We start from the raw sequence: 18,677 nt of genomic DNA on the forward strand, positions 1-18,677 counted from the left end.
AGTGTTAGGTACTGTATACCAATTACTGTAATGTGATGTAGATCTGATTCCTTCGTACCAATGACACGTGTAGTCGCCACGCTGTCGCCATCTCCCGGTCAGTATGAAGATGTAATCTTGTCAGTTTCTATTGGTTTTGGAAATACTGTATTTATTTTTTTAGACTCTAAAACGTAAAGGTGAAATTTTAGCTTTAACCTTGATCCTTCCGGACAAAAAAAAAAAAGAAAGTCAAGTGGCCATATTTTAAATTAGGCATTTGTATTCTAATTCTAAACAAAAATCTAATAACCAGTTGTTGTTTTCTAGTTATGAAATCTGCTGCCAAACGTAATATCCAAAACAATGACAGGTACAGGCCAACCTAGTTGAGTTTAGTTTTTTATTTTTATTTTCCAAACAGGGCGTACGGCGTACACATATACAAACAAGCGTTGAGGTGTACTATCTAGACATTTTATGCACTCTTTGTTCGCGCTACTGCTCGGTGATTGGCTGGTAGACGCATATCCCACAATCCAACACTGATCTTCCTCCTTTTTCCTTTCGGCCATTTTCCTCCCGTGTAGGTATGAAAATGTCTTCATCTCATTTCATGATAATCTCGTCTAATCCATTACACAGGCATACTTTTTTGCGGATTCACACTATTCCGTTCAGTAGTATGTCTGGTCACCTTTTCATTCAGATGAATATTGACAGTGTTATTTTAGTTAGAGTCTCTAAAAGCGGCTGTTTTTGCAGCGGTTTCCACCAGCAGTAGCGTGACTGCTAGAGTTGCTGCTAAATGAGAGCAACTACAGTTTGCAGTTTATGAACATTGCATTGTTCATACTTGTCAATTTGTAAAAACACACAAGGTCAAAATTCCACATCGTTCACTCGTAAAAGTTATCTTTTAAACGTGCCAGTTCTGAAGTGACCTGCTGCTAGCGTGGCTAACTAGCGTTCCGTCAGCCATTGCCGGAGCAGAATAGATGCATGGTGCTAGGGTACCGGCAAGGAAATACTCTCATGCCCGTGAAACGCGTTGTGTTTCAGGGAAGTAGGCAGCCATGGCCCCCAGCCGGAATGGAATGATCCTGAACCCACACTTCCACAAAGACTGGCAGAAGAGAGTCCGCACTTGGTTCAACCAGCCAGCCAGGAAGCTCCGCAGGTGAGTGTGCGTTGCCAACTGGCGTCATGCTACTTTGCCCTGAATGTAAGTTTTACCTTACGTTTTTCTGTGATGCATGTCTTAAGTGATTTCGAATCCATGTAAACATGAAACAGGTAGACATCTCTTGCTACTGCCTGGCCTCTTGTTTACGATATAATTGAAATATAATGGTTGTTTGGAGTTGAATGCCCCCCCCCCCCCCCCCCCCCCCAATGTATTGGATTCAATGGCAAATGTAAAAATGTAATTGAGAGTTGTCTTTTGTTAGGCGAAAGGCCCGCCAGGCTAAGGCCCGTCGCATCGCTCCCCGGCCTGTCGCCGGACCACTCAGGCCACAGGTCAGATGCCCCACCATCAGATACCACACTAAGGTCCGTGCTGGACGTGGTTTCACTTTAGAGGAGCTCAAGGTAATTCACAAGGATTTTTTTTTCTTCTTTCTTTGGATAAAACATTTCAACTAAGTGCAGAATGATTGCAATAACGCCCAATAGATTCATTTTGCTTGTCCAAAGTTAGTGACCCCTGCTATAATGATTGTGGTTTTAATCTTATGAACAGATAACCATCATTTAAAATAGTCTTATTTTAAATCTAATAGTTCTATTGTAAATCTAAGATTAGAATTTTTTTATTCTGTATGGACCTTAACAACAGTTTTTTTAAAAAAAACACCTAATGACCACGAATACACCATGAATGCATGAACATTATTTTTTTTTAATCAAAATATGATACAGCAAAGAAGCAATTCCCTTGCGAAACGAAAATAAATGTAAAACAACAAAGTAAGCAAAACGTCAGCTCAACAGTAAACACATGCAAATTTTCTTTTTATTAAAATCATTGAATTTAAACAATTGTGCGTAGTCTGTATACATCTACAATACAATTATTCTTTAAGAAATGATTTCAGATAAAACATCACTCCAACCACTGTATGTATCAATTAATAGTGCAATTTGGATTCTGTCATTTGATGTTGACGCTTGAGCGTTTATTTTCTGCCGATGCGCACGCAAATGCAAACGCGTGCTTACTCTTGCGCTAACCGTGGAATCTCGCAACGTTAATTTGAAGACACTTGTGTTTAATATTAATACTTAGAATTTATCCAACACTTGTGACTTGTGGATATATTCTCTCCATCCAAAGCCGCTCTTTGGATGCACGTTTTGCAAGTGGGATAGTTTTCCAATTGGCGGTCCCCTGGTCTTTATTCGAAACCGAAAGATGGCCCACACAGCCGACTTATGTTTGGACTGCAGGAAAAAAAGTTGTTAGGCACGTTATCCAGGTAGTTAGCCGCAATAGCAAACTCGTTGATACCGAATCCCACAAAGCAGGAACTAGACAAAAGCAGCTGTAATGAGTGACTGGGTCCTGCAGCGGAGGAGTATGCTGCAGCTGCACACTGTAGTTGCTCTTTAAAGCTGACTGCTCGAGAGGGACAAGAACATAGCGGTTATGGCAGATATGGTCCGTTTTAAAATCATGGTATACTGTCAAACTGGTTATTGGATCATGCCTGAAATACACATGTAAAAGTGCAGATTTGTCAGTAAAAAAAAAAAAAATATATATATATATATATATATATATAGTGTATATATAGCATTTGTATCTCATTTTGTAATTGGAACAGTCAGATGATGACAATCACCAGAATCTCTGTATTTGCTTGATGAATGCATTGAACCCTTCTCTCTGATGACTGTTTCTGTTAAACAAATAAAACCAATCAGGACTCCCTCACCCCAATGAGTATCCACCTGACATATCTCATTTCTTAATGCGCCATGCTCCCACTCGCAGGCTGCCGGCATCCACAAAAAGACTGCCCGCACCATCGGAATTGCCGTGGATCCTCGTCGCCGTAACAGGTCCGCAGAATCTCTTCAGGCCAACGTGCAGCGCCTCAAGGAGTACCGCTCCAAGCTCATCCTATTCCCCAGGAAGGCTTCTGCTCCTAAGAAGGGAGACAGCACTGTAAGTTCCCAGTGTAGCACGAAAGGTTCAGTAGCACTTATTTTGCAACACCATTGCCCAACCGGCATTTTTTAAGCTGTGCGAGTTCTGTAAACAAAGGAAGTATTTACATGCATGTCTAAGCCACGAAGTTTTAGTTTATGCAGGATGTTTGAAAGCTGTACATTGATGCTTCAAGTAGTAATACTCTTATGCGTTCAGGAGGAGGAACTGAAGATGGCCACTCAGCTCAAAGGACCAGTGATGCGCATCAGAAATGTGAGTCGCATGCTTCTGTTTACACCATCTAGAACAGTGGTTCTTAACCTTGTGTTGGAGGCACCAGTTTCATATGCTTATTCACCGAACCCTTCTTTAGTAAAAAACAAAATATGATTTTTTAGACTGGGGGGTGGACCTTTGCGGCGAAGGCTCCACCGAACCCCTAGGGTTCGATCGAACCCAGGTTAAGAACCACTAATCTAGAGCCTGCCTAATATGCACTCCATGTAGAAAACCTGTTTGGACTTTATTTACTTTGTGGCAGTCAGATGATGACAATTTCTCCGGAATCTCTGTATTTAATTGATGATACTTTTGAACCCCTTTTTCTGATGACTGTTGTTCAAAAAATAAATAACTTGAGCATTATCATGAACCACATTTTGCCGGTGTTGATTTATTTTTTTTTGTGCTTCCAGGTGCATAAGAAAGAGAAGGCCCGGGTTATCTCTGAAGATGAGAAGAAGTTCAAGGCTTTTGCCAGCCTGCGCATGGCTCGCGCTAACGCTCGTCTCTTTGGCATCCGCGCCAAGAGAGCTAAAGAGGCTGCTGAGCAGGATGTGGAGAAAAAAAAGTAAAAGTTGGCGAAATAAAGTGTTCAAAAAGATGAACCTTCAAGCCTTGTTATTGAGCTCTTTCCTAACACGAGATGTTATTTTCAAAGTTTTGGGCAGACATGTAACTGAGCACTGTAAAACATCACAGTGTGGGAATAAACTCAAATGACAAGTTCAAAAAGCCTAGAACTAAAATACATCTGTTGCAACAGTTGTTAACGTCAGTAGATGGCGTGAGAGTCACAATGCTTTCTTTGAAAGCGTTTGGTATGTATTCTGCACTACCTAGTAAGGCGTAGCAAAAGAAAGATGCCTGAAAGTAGATGAGAGCATTTGGTGAATGCTGTAATCTTAACATTGTCTTGTATTTTTAATGGTTGCTTTGCTTGCATTTCATGTTTTTTTTTTTTTTTTTGGACAATCAAACCTTAAAAGTGTAATGTTTTCGCAGTATAATGTGTGCTGTTTAGATGGATCTAATGATGAATGGATGGGACTGTTATCCTGTTGTGAGAAAGGAGAGTCTCAGTCACCGAGAATGTCCTCACCAGTAATCACAATGATATGTCACCCCACCTTTCAAACCTCCACGCACATTAAGAGAAGTCAAGTCAAGTGCGTCTTTACAATGTTATATGCAGCCCCGCTAATATAAAAATAGCTCCTGCATTTGTTGAATACAGATTTAAGCAGCAAGAACAGTCCGTTTTATTAAACTTCGAGTGGCCATTTTGCTACTACAGTCAATTGAAAATCACAGTCGCTCAGGGGATGACCGCCTGTTTTCTTGACTTGGTCATGTGACTTTCGCTAACTGAGCTGTGGGGTCACTTACTCGTTACATGAGCAACAGTGATGTAATTTTCAGTCAACAGCATTTGGCAAATTGTGAAATCTAGAACCCAACCAAGAGCTGTATCAAGGCCAATTGTTATAGTCTGTTGCTTATCAATTACATGATTATCATCTGTAGGCATGACTTTAGCTTACGCAAGTGTACACAAAAATGTAGTTTTTGTGAGATAGCACTGGGGGCTCATCTGTTTTACAGTCATGGTCAATCAATGTGGACCTCAGAACTGTATCGCGTCCTGGCGAAGAGACTGCTTAAGTAGTGTCATATTCAATCAATTTCTGTCTTGGCTGTCTCGAAAATCACTTTTGGTGGACCAGGGTTAAACGATGATTACAAAAGGCAAAAATGAGGTACATGGAGTCTAGGTGATGTCCAGAACTAAAAACGGATGTTAGTCAACATCTGTTTAGTGCTGGATTTATCCAAAATAAGACTTTGTCATGAATTGGGTTTTAGTTACTTCCAAACGTTCATGTTTACTTAAATATAATCTTTGAGCTCGTGGTTAAGACTGCAGGGGGATGCCACTCAAACGCAACTTTAGACACACTGAGTTGCTAGAGTGACAAGGATGAGACTGCCGGGGGGGTAGGGGCATGTGTGCATTGATTAACCATGTGTAAGAGCAAAGAACATCCTGAGAGGGGCCTCAGATGGGCGTCATATTTGCAGGGCTCAGGTGTGTGCCTTCAAGCAGACGCTTCACTCAAGAGGAGGCAAGGATGAAAACTGCGTGCCTCGGCTATGTGTGTCAGGGTCATAAAAGTCGAGACTTTTCTTTCGAGGTAGTTTTTATTTTCTCTCTTCAAATTCAGTTCGTCTTTATTAATATTGAGAGCGGGTTATTGGTTTTTCTTTCGTTTTTATGAGTTTTAGTATTACATCATTTTTTATACAGTGGGTGAACTACAGTTCCCAAATGACCGTTCAGTCTGTTCTGTGCAGTCATACAGTGCAGGTGTTGTTAATCTGGTTAAATCAAAATACATTTTTAATCAACTCAAAGTCGGAATAAGATATGAAATACATTTAGAAACAAAAAAGCCATGAAAACAGTCACAACACACCATAGGGTTTATACCTGGTAATGAATAATTCATAGTGTATTTCACTAACCCCCTGCGATGGAAAGGGGTTGCTGTTTTCAATACAGTAATACTCTTGGTGTGTGTGGTGTAAGTCATGTTTTAACTGTGGCTCTCAGTAGTTTTATACAAAGCACCATCTAGTATCACCGTTGATGGCCAATATTAAAAAGCAGTATATGGCAATTTTTCTCCTCAAAAGTATTAATTTCATCATACACCTCTGTGCATAATGCACAGTTGAACATTAGCTCTGTGCTTACATACAGGAACTAAAGTAAATAACTAAATAATTACTTTAGCAAATGATATTGTGCATAATAATAATCATGGAATCTACGAAATGTAAAAATAACAAAGACTGAGTGAAAGATTAGATTGTAACATTTAACTTATTTACATATTACTGTATTTGTAAAGAACAAAACGAGTGTGCTATAATTCTATCTGGTAGCCTTTTGATTTAAGTTGTGTTTCATTATTTTATTACAGCATTCCCTTGAAATTCAAGTTTTATTCATTCATTGTGTGGCCATACTTGTAACTCAAAGCACCGTTTCGTCCATTACGTTCCCACAATAAACTGAATGAGAATGGCATTAGTATGCTCCCCCCCTAAGAAAAAACACGTTTTTTATGAACAAAATTAGCACACTTTTTTTGTTTTGCCTCCTATCAAGAGGCAATATGGCCCCCATATGTCGTGTATACTTTAGCCACCTGAGGCCAGTATTATACAGATGTAAGGATATACTGTACATGGAGCCAATCAAAATGCCTGACTAATCCTAGAGTAATTTTCATTTGCCAAAGATAGAATAGAATATAGTCATAGAATATACAGTATAACAGGGTGGCATAGCTCAGTGACAGAATTTCCCATTTTGATCCTCAACCGTTGCGACTATGCTGAAGTGTCCTTGAGCAAGACACTGAACCCTTATTTGTTCCCAGTGGAGCCGACTGTACCCTGTGTAGCAATACTCTCCATTGGTGTACGACTGTGTGTATATAAATGGGTGAATGTGAACTTTGCAAAGTGCTTTGAGCATCATATGGTGTAGAAAGTACTATATCAGTGCACTCCATTCACCGTTTATTGGTATCTTGTGTGTATGTACATGTGTTGCTCCACCATTTATGTTATAAAATTTGTTGTGTTAAGTGTAATACCGGGTGGCCCGGTCAGCACGTCTGCCTAACAGTTCAGAGGCCGCAGGTTTGCTTCCGGCTCCTACCTTCCTGTGTGGAGTTTGCATGTTGTTCCCGTGCCCGTGTGGGTTTTCTCCGGTTTCCTCCCACAATCCCAAAAGCATGTATCGAAGGTGAATCGGACACTCCAAATTGCCCTTAGGTGTGAGTGTGAATGGTTGTTGGTCTGTTCGACAAGTGTTTTGACAAGTGGCTAAGAAAATGGATGTGTTATATGCTGCAATATGTATGTACATTTGTTATATTTAAGCACGGTATATCTATGTAGATCTTCACTTTATAGACAAATGTAAGATGAGGTCATTTTTACAATTATTTTGTGTTTAGTGGTTATGAGTGTAAAAAAATGTTACCTATTTGCAATTTCAGAAAAAAAGCCTTAGTATAGTTTTAGAATTTACAAAAAGCTTCTAAAAGCTGCATGATTTTATTCGACTAATTTGCGGAATGAAGCCAATAGTGCTGCCTGCAACACTCAAGACAAATGCTTCGGAGTGGAAAAATCAAACAAAACAAACATGTTCTCAGCACAAGGCCACTGAAAATAGGATTTGTTTGAAAGTGCTTTCAATTATGCCCGCACTTTTTCTTCAGAACAGCACACTGGCTTGAGTGACTCATCTCCAAATTGTGTGTGTGTGTTTTTTTTTTTCCTTTCAGTTTAAGGCCACATTCGTACGTCTTTGGTCATCTACGGCCCCAATTGGCAACATCCCAAACAGTGGAGTCTTTCTTCCATTCCGGCATATGGTTTCAAAAGATATTATGCAATTTATTGAGATACATTCATGAAAAGAATCCATTTGTGGGTGTATTGCACAGTATACATCAACACTGTGTGGAAACAATGCATTACATAAGATATTGCTGCTAAAAGATGGAAGAGACTCACGGTGTGTCACATCATGAACGTTGTGATGGAGGAGTTGCACGCCTCATCCACAGGTTCCTCCAGAAATGTGCACCTGATAATTCTCTCATGTGGGATTCTTGAAATAATGAAACATCTGAACTGAATTCGGGTGATGATTCTTTTATATACACTTTGCGAGTCATACTTGTAGTTTGGTCAATCTAAAATTATCATCCACTTGTGTAAGGGCAAATTTTGCATCACTAAGGAGTTGCAACTGGTGAACATTTTTCAAATGGATTTGCCCCGCCTAAGAAATTGTCTGTGTAATGTCATTTCGTCAGTGTAGATTAGCATAATTATGTCCGGCCTCTGCATGGGTTTAATTGTTTTCAAAACAAAAGATTGCAAGTTTGATTGGCACATGAGTTAACACATGAGTATGACAAATCACATCAGGTGAGGACATAAGCTGTTTATTTGTAATGGTTGTATTTTTTTCACAGCAGTAATAGCTTCTTTCATTTTATTTGAATAATCAGAGTAAATTTGCATATTTCACTCGTTTCACCAAATACGCTGGCTCGGTTAGCGTCTCCAACTCATTGAGCGGAAGGGAACAAGCCCAGCCTCTCTTGCTTGCTCTCCCATTCTGTCGCTCTCAGCCTCTCCCTCACCCTCTCTTTCTCTCCATTTTTCCCACACACTGTGGTGACCAATGAGGAAGGCAAATGAAGCTGCTGCTTTACGGGAGTGGATCCAAAAGTGGCACACTACAGAAGAGTAAATAAAGAGTGAAGGGGTGACATGAATGTTTGTCACTGAGGGTTAATGAAGAGCCCGCGTCTTTGAACCCCTGGACAAATAAGTAAGTAGATGTCTCTCATTGTCTTACTGGAGAAATATTTTTAGCCATATGTTGTAAGCAGAATGGTGAATGTTGATTTTTTTTTCTTTTTTTTCCACATGAGTCACCAAGTTCTGTTTGACTCGCCGTTGCTTGCCAGTTTTGCTGAAGCAGATGCTTTGTGTCAATTGTGCATTTTGCAAAGCTCTTCTGAGTAGTTTTAGGGTCACAATTTGGTCCTGGGCTTTCTCTCTGGTGTAGTGCCAGAACCAACAGGAGCAGGTGCGTCTTTGGTGGCTGATTGTCTGTACCTGTTGCTATGTTACATTTAAAGGGCGGCATAAAGTAAAAATACAAAAGTAGGAGTGTGTATATATGTGTGTATGTATATATATATATATATATATATATATATATATATATATATATATATATATATATATATATATATATATATATATATATATATATATATATATATATATATATATATATATATATATAAAGTCATATAGTCATACAGTGTATATTAATGTGACAGATGGTGTTGTAGTTGGAAAAAGCATGCTATTTTTGTTTGCACCATGTATGGTCAATTTAATTCTTAATATTGGTTAGTGAGTATGTATAAATGAAGCAGCATGATGAAGCAGTGCTCAGGAACTTATGTGTTTGCATGTTCCCGTTATGTCTGTGTGACTTGTATTTTGCTTCTACTTTGCAAAATATGTATGTATGTCGCTACTCAGTGTCAGTTCGAAATGTCTATTTGTACCCAGAGAAAACCCACACAGGCACAGGGAGAACATGCAAACTCCACACACACACACACACACACACACACACACACACACACCTACACACACAGAACCCACGACATCTGCTAACAAGGCTGCCAACGAGCCGCTCTTAAAAAATACTGTATGTCAAAAATGGTTTAATTTCTTAACATTCTAATTTAAGTATGCAATCTTGCTATGTTTCTATGAAGTTCAATATTACAGTATGAATTCAATATCCCATTTTTTATAAACCTGATCTCTGGGTGTGGCTCATAAACTCTAATTCGCAACAAAATGATTGCACATATGTAAATTGACTACTTCCACTGTGAATTGATCACTCAAATTAAACTGTCAGATTTGCAATCACTAATTTCCGAGAGTAATTGCTATAAATTAAGTTTATGATGTGGGAATATATGACTTTTGTGTGTGTGTGTGTGTGGGGGGGGGGGGGGGGGGGTCATTTGCAACTATGAAAGGTTTGTTATGCTTGTGTCCGCTTGCTAACTAAAAATCCTGTCTCCACTGGAAGTTATATCACACACTATTTGTCATCACATGCTGCTGTTTGGTGGAGAATTGCACATCGAATATATATATATATATATATATATATATATATATATATATATATATATATATATATATATATATATATATATATATATATATATATATATATATGTTTATCTGTGTGTGTGTGTGTGTGTGTATTATATTATTTCAAACATTCTTTTGGTCTGGTTACATTTGCAACCACATCATGACTTCAACACAGACCGAACATGCCTGCATGCTTAGAAATTAGAGCGGCATCAACACACTTTCAACACAGCTTGAACATGCCTGCTTGTTCAGAAATAAGAGCAGCACCAACATATTTACAACATAACACACTCAGATTGTTAAAATAATGCACCAACAAATTTACTAGAGGAGAGTGAGCCATGGTGGCGAATAAAATGGCACTTCAAACTTAGCATTCAATACTGCGATGATGTCTTCTTCTTTCTCCCTATGTTTACTGAAAGATTGCTCCCTGGTGGCAAGCAAAAAAATAAAAAAATAAAAAACAGAAGATAGGCCACACAGCATCACACTTCTAAAGTGTAATGCATTTTTTTATTACTTATTACTGTCATTTCAAAGTACTTAGTTACATTACAATATAACTGTTTTTGAAATATAATGAATTGCACTAATATTGTATTACTCTCACCACCATAACTGGAAATATGGATTTGCCATTCTAAATGTAGCTCATTACGCTTATTACACACTCAGTGAAAGGTTGGTTTAAGCCTAAAAACAGTACTAATCATTTAATCTGTATTGTACAGTATTGTTAACCTTTTAAAGACAAGATACAAAATCTTTGTTTTTGTATCTCAATCCCTTTATTACTTTGCTTCACAGTACAGTATGGTGAAGCATCATTTACGCTTTAGAAAAGAAACAGTTAGTGCATTCCACAATTTCAATGTTAATATTCAAATTCAATTTCAGTCGACTAGGTTAGTGACAGACGTTTAAAAACTAGATGGTTTCAGTGGGGCTAACGTGAGCATCTAGTCTACATCATACTTAAGGTGTTTACATGAGTTTTGTATGCTTCATCTTGATACATATTGACCAGCACTACTGTATGTCTAGACTATTATTAACAGCAATGGTAGAGTGAAAATTAGCGTTAGCTTACCTTGTCATTATTGCGAGTTGTGACAGCGGTCTTGCTGACCAATTTTCCAAATGCTGCTGAATCCATTGTGGGAAACGGCAGCATATATTCAATGTTCGACATACAGTAGTCTGCCATGAATCTCCTAACCTTTTGAGGTCAAAGGGCTAATCCCCTGAGCGAGAGAGTGCAATCCTGTTTTCTTTTCGCTAACTTCACGTTACTATGCCACTGCTCTAAATGGTTTGTCAAATTACTGGTCCTATTTGACGACGTGGACAGCTCCTTAGGTGTTGCGCACAAAGGGCACCTAACAATAACTATATATTCTTCTTGTCTTTATCTCTGATGAACTGAAAGTACTGAGCGTATGTTCATCTTGTGTACGGACTTTTGTCTCGCTGTGTTTCTGGCAAATTTGTGTGTGTGTGTGTGTGTGTGTGGGGGGGGGGGGGGGGGCACACACCACAGGCTAAAAATGTATTGTAATGCACTGCTTTACTCTCATTTGTAACAAATACAATTCAAATACAATAGTACTATTTTCTTGTGTGTAATATATTACAGTATTGTGTTACAGCAAATACATTAAAGTAAATACATTACTTTTATAATGCATTACTCCCAACACTGTGTATATATACACATGACCCGGGAGCCTGCATCTCTAGCTAGCGAATGCCCTAAAAAGGGTCTGAGATTCAGAGTCAGATTTCATGCAGCCTGGCGACACAAGCTAGCTGAAATCTAATTGGCTAAAAACTATAACCTAAAATTACAACACTAGAAGGAGCATAACCAAATAGATATACTGTAATTTGACATGAAAAGAACAGGATATGGAGAATAATTATATATATATATATATATATATATATATATATATATATATATATATATATATGTAAGTATTCGTTTCCATCCTTCATACACCTCATTCAAAAAGCACTTCGAAAGCCTGATATACATGAAACCGTCTTAATATGATACACTTCTTAGTATATGCTGCCACTGACTATAGGACTCTATCCATCTAGGGTTGTAATCTAAAATCCCTAAAAGCCCACTTCCAACAATCCCTCATAATAGGTAATATAATATGCCACACAAAAGTCCCCCTTGGGACCACAGGAGAATCTCTGCTCAGTTGTCTCCTGTCAGCATCCTTTGCCTAACCACTTCCTGTTCTCATTCCTCACAGTTACAGGGCACATCTCCTCCTACTTGTTTGCTGCTCGGCTGCTCCTCTCATCCCCTCGCCAGGATGAATGACATTCAGGAGGCCACCTCCCCAGCCACCAGTCTCGGTGGTCCGGCGACCTGCGTCTCCAAAGTAGAGCTGCGGGTGTCTTGTAAAGCTCTACTGGACCGAGACACTCTGAATAAGTCAGACCCTTGTGTGATCCTCATGGTACAGACCAACGGACAGTGGACAGAGGTGAGAGATTTTTTTTCCTTTTTTGTCTAGTTTTTGATGCTTTGTTTAAGTCAGTAGTGAGGGATAGTGTAATCCCTCAGAGAATATACTATTTCTGCACACTGTAAATCTTACATTAGTCCTGTGCAGCACCCTCCCATACAAAAAATGTGGTAACCACTGTATATTAATTTCAACAGTTGTTCGTAATATAAATTTTAACATTTAAGCACCAAAGTGGCAAAATAGTAAAAATATATATAAGCAGTAGTCAAAGCAAAGGGTGGCTATTTTGAAAAAAAATAAAAATAAAAAAATAAGACAATAAAACATGGTTTCTGTTTCTTCTATTTTTTAAGTACATAACTCCAATTCACTCATCATTTTAATGCATACAGTAAGAATGTACAATAGAAATTGTCAATGGAATTAGGAAAATGCATTAAATAAGAAGGTGCGTCCAAACAGTTGGCCTTTACTGTACAGTATGTCTATAAAATAGTGTTTATTGGTTTTATCTGTTTTCTTCTTAAAAAAAGTTCTTAATCTCATTGGGAGCAACTTGGTTACTTAAAAGTTAACATTTTCAAGAAAAATAAATACAAATGTCATCCCTTCTATCCCTTTTTTGTTTCTTTTTTACTTTTCCCTTAGAACAAAACAAAAAATAGATCAAATTTTCTGCAAAAACCAAGAGGATTTGCTAATCGAAAAAAATCCACGAATATATGGAGGTCTACTGTGATTTTTTCTGGGGGGGTTAAATGCAACCTGTGCATACGCCTATTATTTTCAAAAAGCAAAGAAACGCCAGCCAAGCTATGTCTCTTCATCCTTTCTTTCCTCACCATCCTCCTCTTCATTTGGTGCCATCTGGATGGACAGATTTGGGATGAGTTTGATGAGTCTGTTTCTTGATGACAGTTAATCTAAGCAACAGAGGATAGCTCGTGCCAGAGAATAGGATGCTGTTGTAGGTATAAAGCCTCCGCTACAGAAACGTCCCTGCCATGGGAAATTAAAGTTCCTTTTAATCAGTTCTTCTCAAAGAGTTTTATCTGCATAGTTTGATCACCAAGCAGCCTTGTAGCCTTTGACATGCATCCACATCTGGTTTTTGAACACATTCATTAGCATGGACGCATGAGGGTTGTTTATATGCACGCATCTGCTGGTTGGCAACAAATCAAAATGAGCATTTCATCTGGAAATTGGCCATAGCAAAAATGAGTTGGTGGTCTTTATTTATTGATTTTTTTTAAAGAGTGGTGGTGATAGATCCAGCAGGTGTGAAAAGTCCGCACACCATGTTCTAGTGCCAAGTTATGTGAAAAAAAATAACATGACTTAGAATGTGGCTGTTTCATTCTGAATGTAGTCATATTTCAGGAATGAGAGGGTGAGTGCCCTTATGCAACTTCATCATCGCAGTTATTGATTTTTACCTACCCTCTTATAAATGTAAATACATTAACGGTTGAAAATGTTTTGAAATGATTAATCTTGGTTTTATTTTCAAAAACGAACAAACAAACAAAAAAAACTGCTGCTTGAAGGCTTTTTTTTATATCCAGTGTAGATATTCTGCTGTGTTCATGCCACACTGAACTCAGGTTAGTTATCCCATCTGACAAGCGTGTCTCAGATTACAGCCAGAAAAATCCATAGCTGTCCTCATTGCTCCCTGCCAAGTGTTTTAGTTTCTAAAATAGTATCTAAATACTCCATTATCATATGCAGTAAGGTGAAGTTACATTTATGACATCTAATATATTCTCTTTAATCACTTTTTAAAGGACCTGTAGAATTTAAATTCGACTTTTGGGAGCTATCAACCATGTTATAATATGATTTCTCACCCTAAACACGACACAAAGTGTTATTTTTCTTCATTGATGCATTTCTAAGGATTCCCTGCTTATTCTGTATGCTCAGCCCCGCCTGAGCAAAAGGCTTGCGAGAAGCAACATGACGATAAGAGCCTCTCTTACGGCCTCTACACCACCCCGTACCACCAATGCAAAAAAAAAAAAAAATCCAGGAGACATTCATGTCTTTTACTATCGTTTTCATTCCGGAGTTGGAGAGGAGGGGTTTTGCACCGAGTCTGCCAATTAAACAGCAACGTTTCATTTATTAGTTACAACGTTTTACTGTGGAAACGGTCAAAGTGGCAAAAAGATGTGTTTGGGAATACACAGTTGGACAATTACTCTTGTAGTACATAATATACTCAGCACTGTTATGAGTGGTGGTTTCCCTAGGGGAGGTGTGACAGCCACACGGTGAGAGGGGCGGTCAAAGGTGACATTTCACTTCCAGTTTAGAATGTCAGGATTACAAAAACAACAACTCATATTTAATAAGAATTTAAATCAACAATGTACTAAATGTAAATTATATATTATATTTTATATTTATCAGAGGAAAGGTAAAAATATCATGATATAAGCCCTTTAAATGCCATGTTAAAAGAATGATTAACTTGTAACTGAATAGCTCACTGTTTTTGGCGTTTGCCCAAGACTTAACAGGGGAAATGACAGACTTGCCTCCTACACTCTGAATAAGCCTGGGAGCAGTCCAAGAAAATAAACATTGAAGCTGGAGCACACTGTATATTAACAAGTCCATTTATCCACAACAAGATCTTTAGTAGAAAATCGGGTGAAAAAAGTCGCATAGCAACAACAACCAACAATGGATCATTTATAGTGTTCAATAAACATAACATGCGTGTTTTCCAATGTTGTAGGAACCACAAGGAGGACATGCAAACTCATCAGTAAGGATAGACCTGAAATTTGAATCGCTAATCTCCCAACAATAAAGCCGGCACCAATAGTCCATCGTGCTGCGAGGCTAGATTATCTATCTATCTATCTCTCTATCTATCTATCTATCTATCTATCTATCTATCTATCTATCTATCTATCTATCTATCTATCTATCTATCTATCTATCTATCTATCTATCTATCTATCTATCTATCTATCTATCTATCTATCTATCTATCTATCTATCTATCTATCTATCTATCTATCTATCTATCTATCTATATATATATATATATTTACATACACACACACTCACATTTGGATGATTTGACCTTCAACATACTAGACAGTGCGGAGCTCGTATGCATTGGGCGAGCAAAAATGTTACAGCGTGAACAGATGGGGCTCATCTTTCTCGCCAGGCAGTCAAAGGCAAGGCAGACTCAGACATCGTCTGTGTACTCAGATTAAATGTCAGAATCCTCCAATCTTCTCTCATATCTTCCTCTTGACTGAGTATGATAAGAGAATGGTCTGGCTCAATAATGGCACATTTGTTTGATTACGTCTCTCTCTTTTGTGAGAATATAATTGCAAAGTTGTGACCCGTCGGTCAACCAAAAGGCCGGCTATCCCTTCTGATATCGATTGAGTCGTGATGGATGAAAATGAAATGTCAGCGGCGTACAAAAGTTGAATTAGGCATATTTTCTCTCAGTTGGACAGGACAGAAGTGATCAAGAGCAACTTGCACCCAGTCTTCGCCAAGGTTTTCTCCTTGGATTACTACTTTGAAGAGGTTCAGAAGCTCCGATTCGAAGTGTACGACATTCACGGCACTCACAGCATCGGGACGCGAGACGATGACTTCTTGGGTGGGGTTGAGTGCACTCTCGGCCAGGTCTGTGTGAATTACACATCTTCGGTGGGGTCATTTCAATGTCACTTGAATCGCTAGTGTTGTTTGATGTGTAATTGAGCCAAGCTTTCTGCAGATTGTGGCCCAGAAGAAGATGGTGAAGCCTCTACTTCTCAAGTATGGAAAATACGCTGGCAAATCCACCATCACGGTAAAGCCTTTCAACTTGTAACTGCATTACTTTGTCAGGACTTTTTGCTGCAGATATATTCTGTCATACTTGGCACATTTTTCGCAGTTGCAGCATTCGCTTTCAGCTCCAAAGTAGATCTGACTCCAGAAATTGGACTACTAGTAGATAATTAGCTCATAATGTAAAATCTGTCTTCCTGAAATTTTACTCCGTTACTGATGTGAATTCTTCTAATCTGATTTGTCTTATTTATAGGCTTTCATACATAAGTAACATGTACATAAGTCCATGGAATAATGAATGTTCTTTGCAAAACAACTAAAATCATAATAATTTGTTCATAATAGTTTTTTTTTTCTTTAATTATTACCCGGGCAGCTCGGTGGCGCTGTGTATCGCATGTCCGCCTCACAGTTAAAGGGATCCGAGTCCTAATCCATCTTGCATCGGCCTTCCATTTTGGAGTTTGCCGTTCTCCCTGAGCCCGTGTGGGTTCCCTCCGGGCACTCCGGCTCCCTCCCACCCTCCAAAAATAAAACATGCATGGCAGGCGTATTGGACATACTAAATTGTTCTTAGGTGTGATTGGGTGCGTGAATAGTTGCTCGTCTCTTTGTGCCCTGCAATTGGCTGGCAACCAGTTCAGAGTGTTCCCCGCCTACTGCCCGGAGCCAGCTGAGACACCAGCAAGCCTGCGACCCTTGTTAGGATAAGCGGATCTAGAATATGGATGGATGGATATTTTCACCCAAGGGTTAGATTGACGCAATGTGCAACTTCAATGATTTTTAACAACTCTGACTTGGTTCACTTTGAATTTTTTTTGTATTCTCTGCAATAGCAGTAGCATTTGGATAGCACGTCTCCCTCTCAGGGTTTGAATCTCAACTCTGACTCAGCTCTGTGTGGGGCTCGAATGCTCTTTGTTTACTAAGGTTTTCTCTGGGTACACCACACTCTTCTGCCCACATTTCGTAACTCGTAATGCAGACGTTTTTACTTTAAAATCAGCGTGCAACAAAGCTGAAATATGTTCTTTTTATGGTCTTTCATGGTCAGAAACGTACCTTCATACCTGCCACAGGGAATTCACCTCTCATTGGAATCCTGCCCCCATATTGCAGCAGGTCTTTGGCAATGGCCCATTAAGTGTGTTTTTCCGTGTGTCTACCTTCTACATCGCTTTGAAAGACAGCTACACTCATAAAATGAAGCCCTTCTGTGTTCTCATGTCCTTTTTTAAGTGTCCAGGAAGCCTTTTCCAATTAAGGGTTTAATTAAACAGTTCACTATCCACGGTCTTCCACAAAACAGCCTTCATGGTGACTCGTTTTAAGAAAAAGGGAGCAATGTAAATGGCCTGTCATTGATTCTCATTGACATGCCTTGCGTGTGACTGGCAACTAGTCCTGGGTGAATTGGTCGCTGGATGCCCATGAAGCAAATAAATTAATTAACTTTGAGTAAACGTGTTTATGATAGATGAAGATTTCGCCTGTCCTAGTAACAGTAATCATAAAAGGTGATGTGAACAAAGGCTATGAAATAAAAATTCTATCTACTAGAAAAAAAGATCTACAGGCCTTGTTTGCATTCACAGGGCATCAAGTCTTTTTTCAACATGACATTTACTTTATGAGCGTGTATCTTTTCTTATCCATGAATACTAAGAATATGAAATGTAAAATGTTAAAATAAAATCTTATCTCCTACCAGGTGCATGCAGAGGAAATTTCCGGCAACAATGGCTATGTGGAGCTGTCCTTCTGTGCAAAGAAGCTTGACGATAAGGTGAGCGTGTCACAGTATTTTTTGATATGTTCAACAACATCAACAATCTAATATGGCTTAGTGGAAGAGCTGTAGTCAAACCTCAGCGAGAATTATATTACTACAGTGTTGCCTTGATGCTCCAATTTAGGTTTATTCTGTGACCACACTGCAATCATCTTTTGCCAGTAAAACGAATGGAATGTAAATACCTTGTTATAGCACCCCACCTCCCATAATAATGAGGAAAAATATACTACTCTAACTGTAGAAACATACACGTGTGCCTCACCATTTGTGTGCATGCATCTATAGTTTTAAGGATGAAACAACGGCACAGATAGTATTAGTCAGGTCTATGGATTAGCATTGAGCT

The 18,677-nt window shown here is 38.8% G+C and overlaps 2 protein-coding genes and 2 non-coding genes across 4 annotated transcripts in view; all 4 read left to right on the forward strand.

The window, feature by feature from the left end:
• The first annotated feature begins 501 nt into the window (after positions 1–501).
• Positions 502–4,023, forward strand: rpl13 (ribosomal protein L13). The gene is made up of 6 exons (XM_088414004.1): positions 502–569; positions 1,042–1,159; positions 1,431–1,572; positions 2,978–3,151; positions 3,353–3,409; positions 3,832–4,023. Exons 2-6 carry the CDS (start codon positions 1,056–1,058, stop codon positions 3,988–3,990), a joined length of 636 nt encoding a protein of 211 aa, XP_088270130.1. The 5' UTR covers positions 502–569; positions 1,042–1,055; the 3' UTR covers positions 3,991–4,023.
• On the forward strand, positions 2,813–2,891 carry LOC148424834 (small nucleolar RNA MBII-202). Its single transcript, XR_015865515.1, has one exon. It is a non-coding gene; the product is annotated as a small nucleolar RNA MBII-202 (small nucleolar RNA).
• LOC148424835 (small nucleolar RNA MBII-202) lies at positions 3,686–3,756 on the forward strand. Its single transcript, XR_015865514.1, has one exon. It is a non-coding gene; the product is annotated as a small nucleolar RNA MBII-202 (small nucleolar RNA).
• A 4,678-nt stretch (positions 4,024–8,701) lies between the features above and the next one.
• cpne7 (copine VII) overlaps positions 8,702–18,677 on the forward strand; it is a 37,242-nt gene continuing 27,266 nt past the window's right edge. Inside the window, exons 1-5 of the mRNA XM_088413090.1 lie at positions 8,702–8,843; positions 12,487–12,723; positions 16,198–16,380; positions 16,475–16,549; positions 18,248–18,322. Of these exons, the coding sequence (XP_088269216.1) occupies positions 12,550–12,723; positions 16,198–16,380; positions 16,475–16,549; positions 18,248–18,322 (507 nt within the window). The 5' untranslated portion in view covers positions 8,702–8,843; positions 12,487–12,549. The remainder of the gene's footprint in view (positions 8,844–12,486; positions 12,724–16,197; positions 16,381–16,474; positions 16,550–18,247; positions 18,323–18,677) is intronic.

This window comes from Hippichthys cyanospilos, chromosome 4 (genome assembly GCF_059441005.1).
Source record: "Hippichthys cyanospilos isolate Australia breed blue-spotted pipefish chromosome 4, RoL_Hcya_1.0, whole genome shotgun sequence".
Taxonomy (NCBI): domain Eukaryota; kingdom Metazoa; phylum Chordata; class Actinopteri; order Syngnathiformes; family Syngnathidae; genus Hippichthys; species Hippichthys cyanospilos.

Coding starts and splice junctions, on each gene's coding strand:
- rpl13 (XM_088414004.1), top strand. CDS start 1,056: ATGGCCCCCAGCCGGAATGGAATGATCCTGAACCCACACTTCCACAAA. Junction 1,160..1,430: donor CCAGCCAGGAAGCTCCGCAG/GTGAGTGTGCGT, acceptor GTCTTTTGTTAG/GCGAAAGGCCCGCCAGGCTA. Junction 3,152..3,352: donor CTAAGAAGGGAGACAGCACT/GTAAGTTCCCAG, acceptor TTATGCGTTCAG/GAGGAGGAACTGAAGATGGC.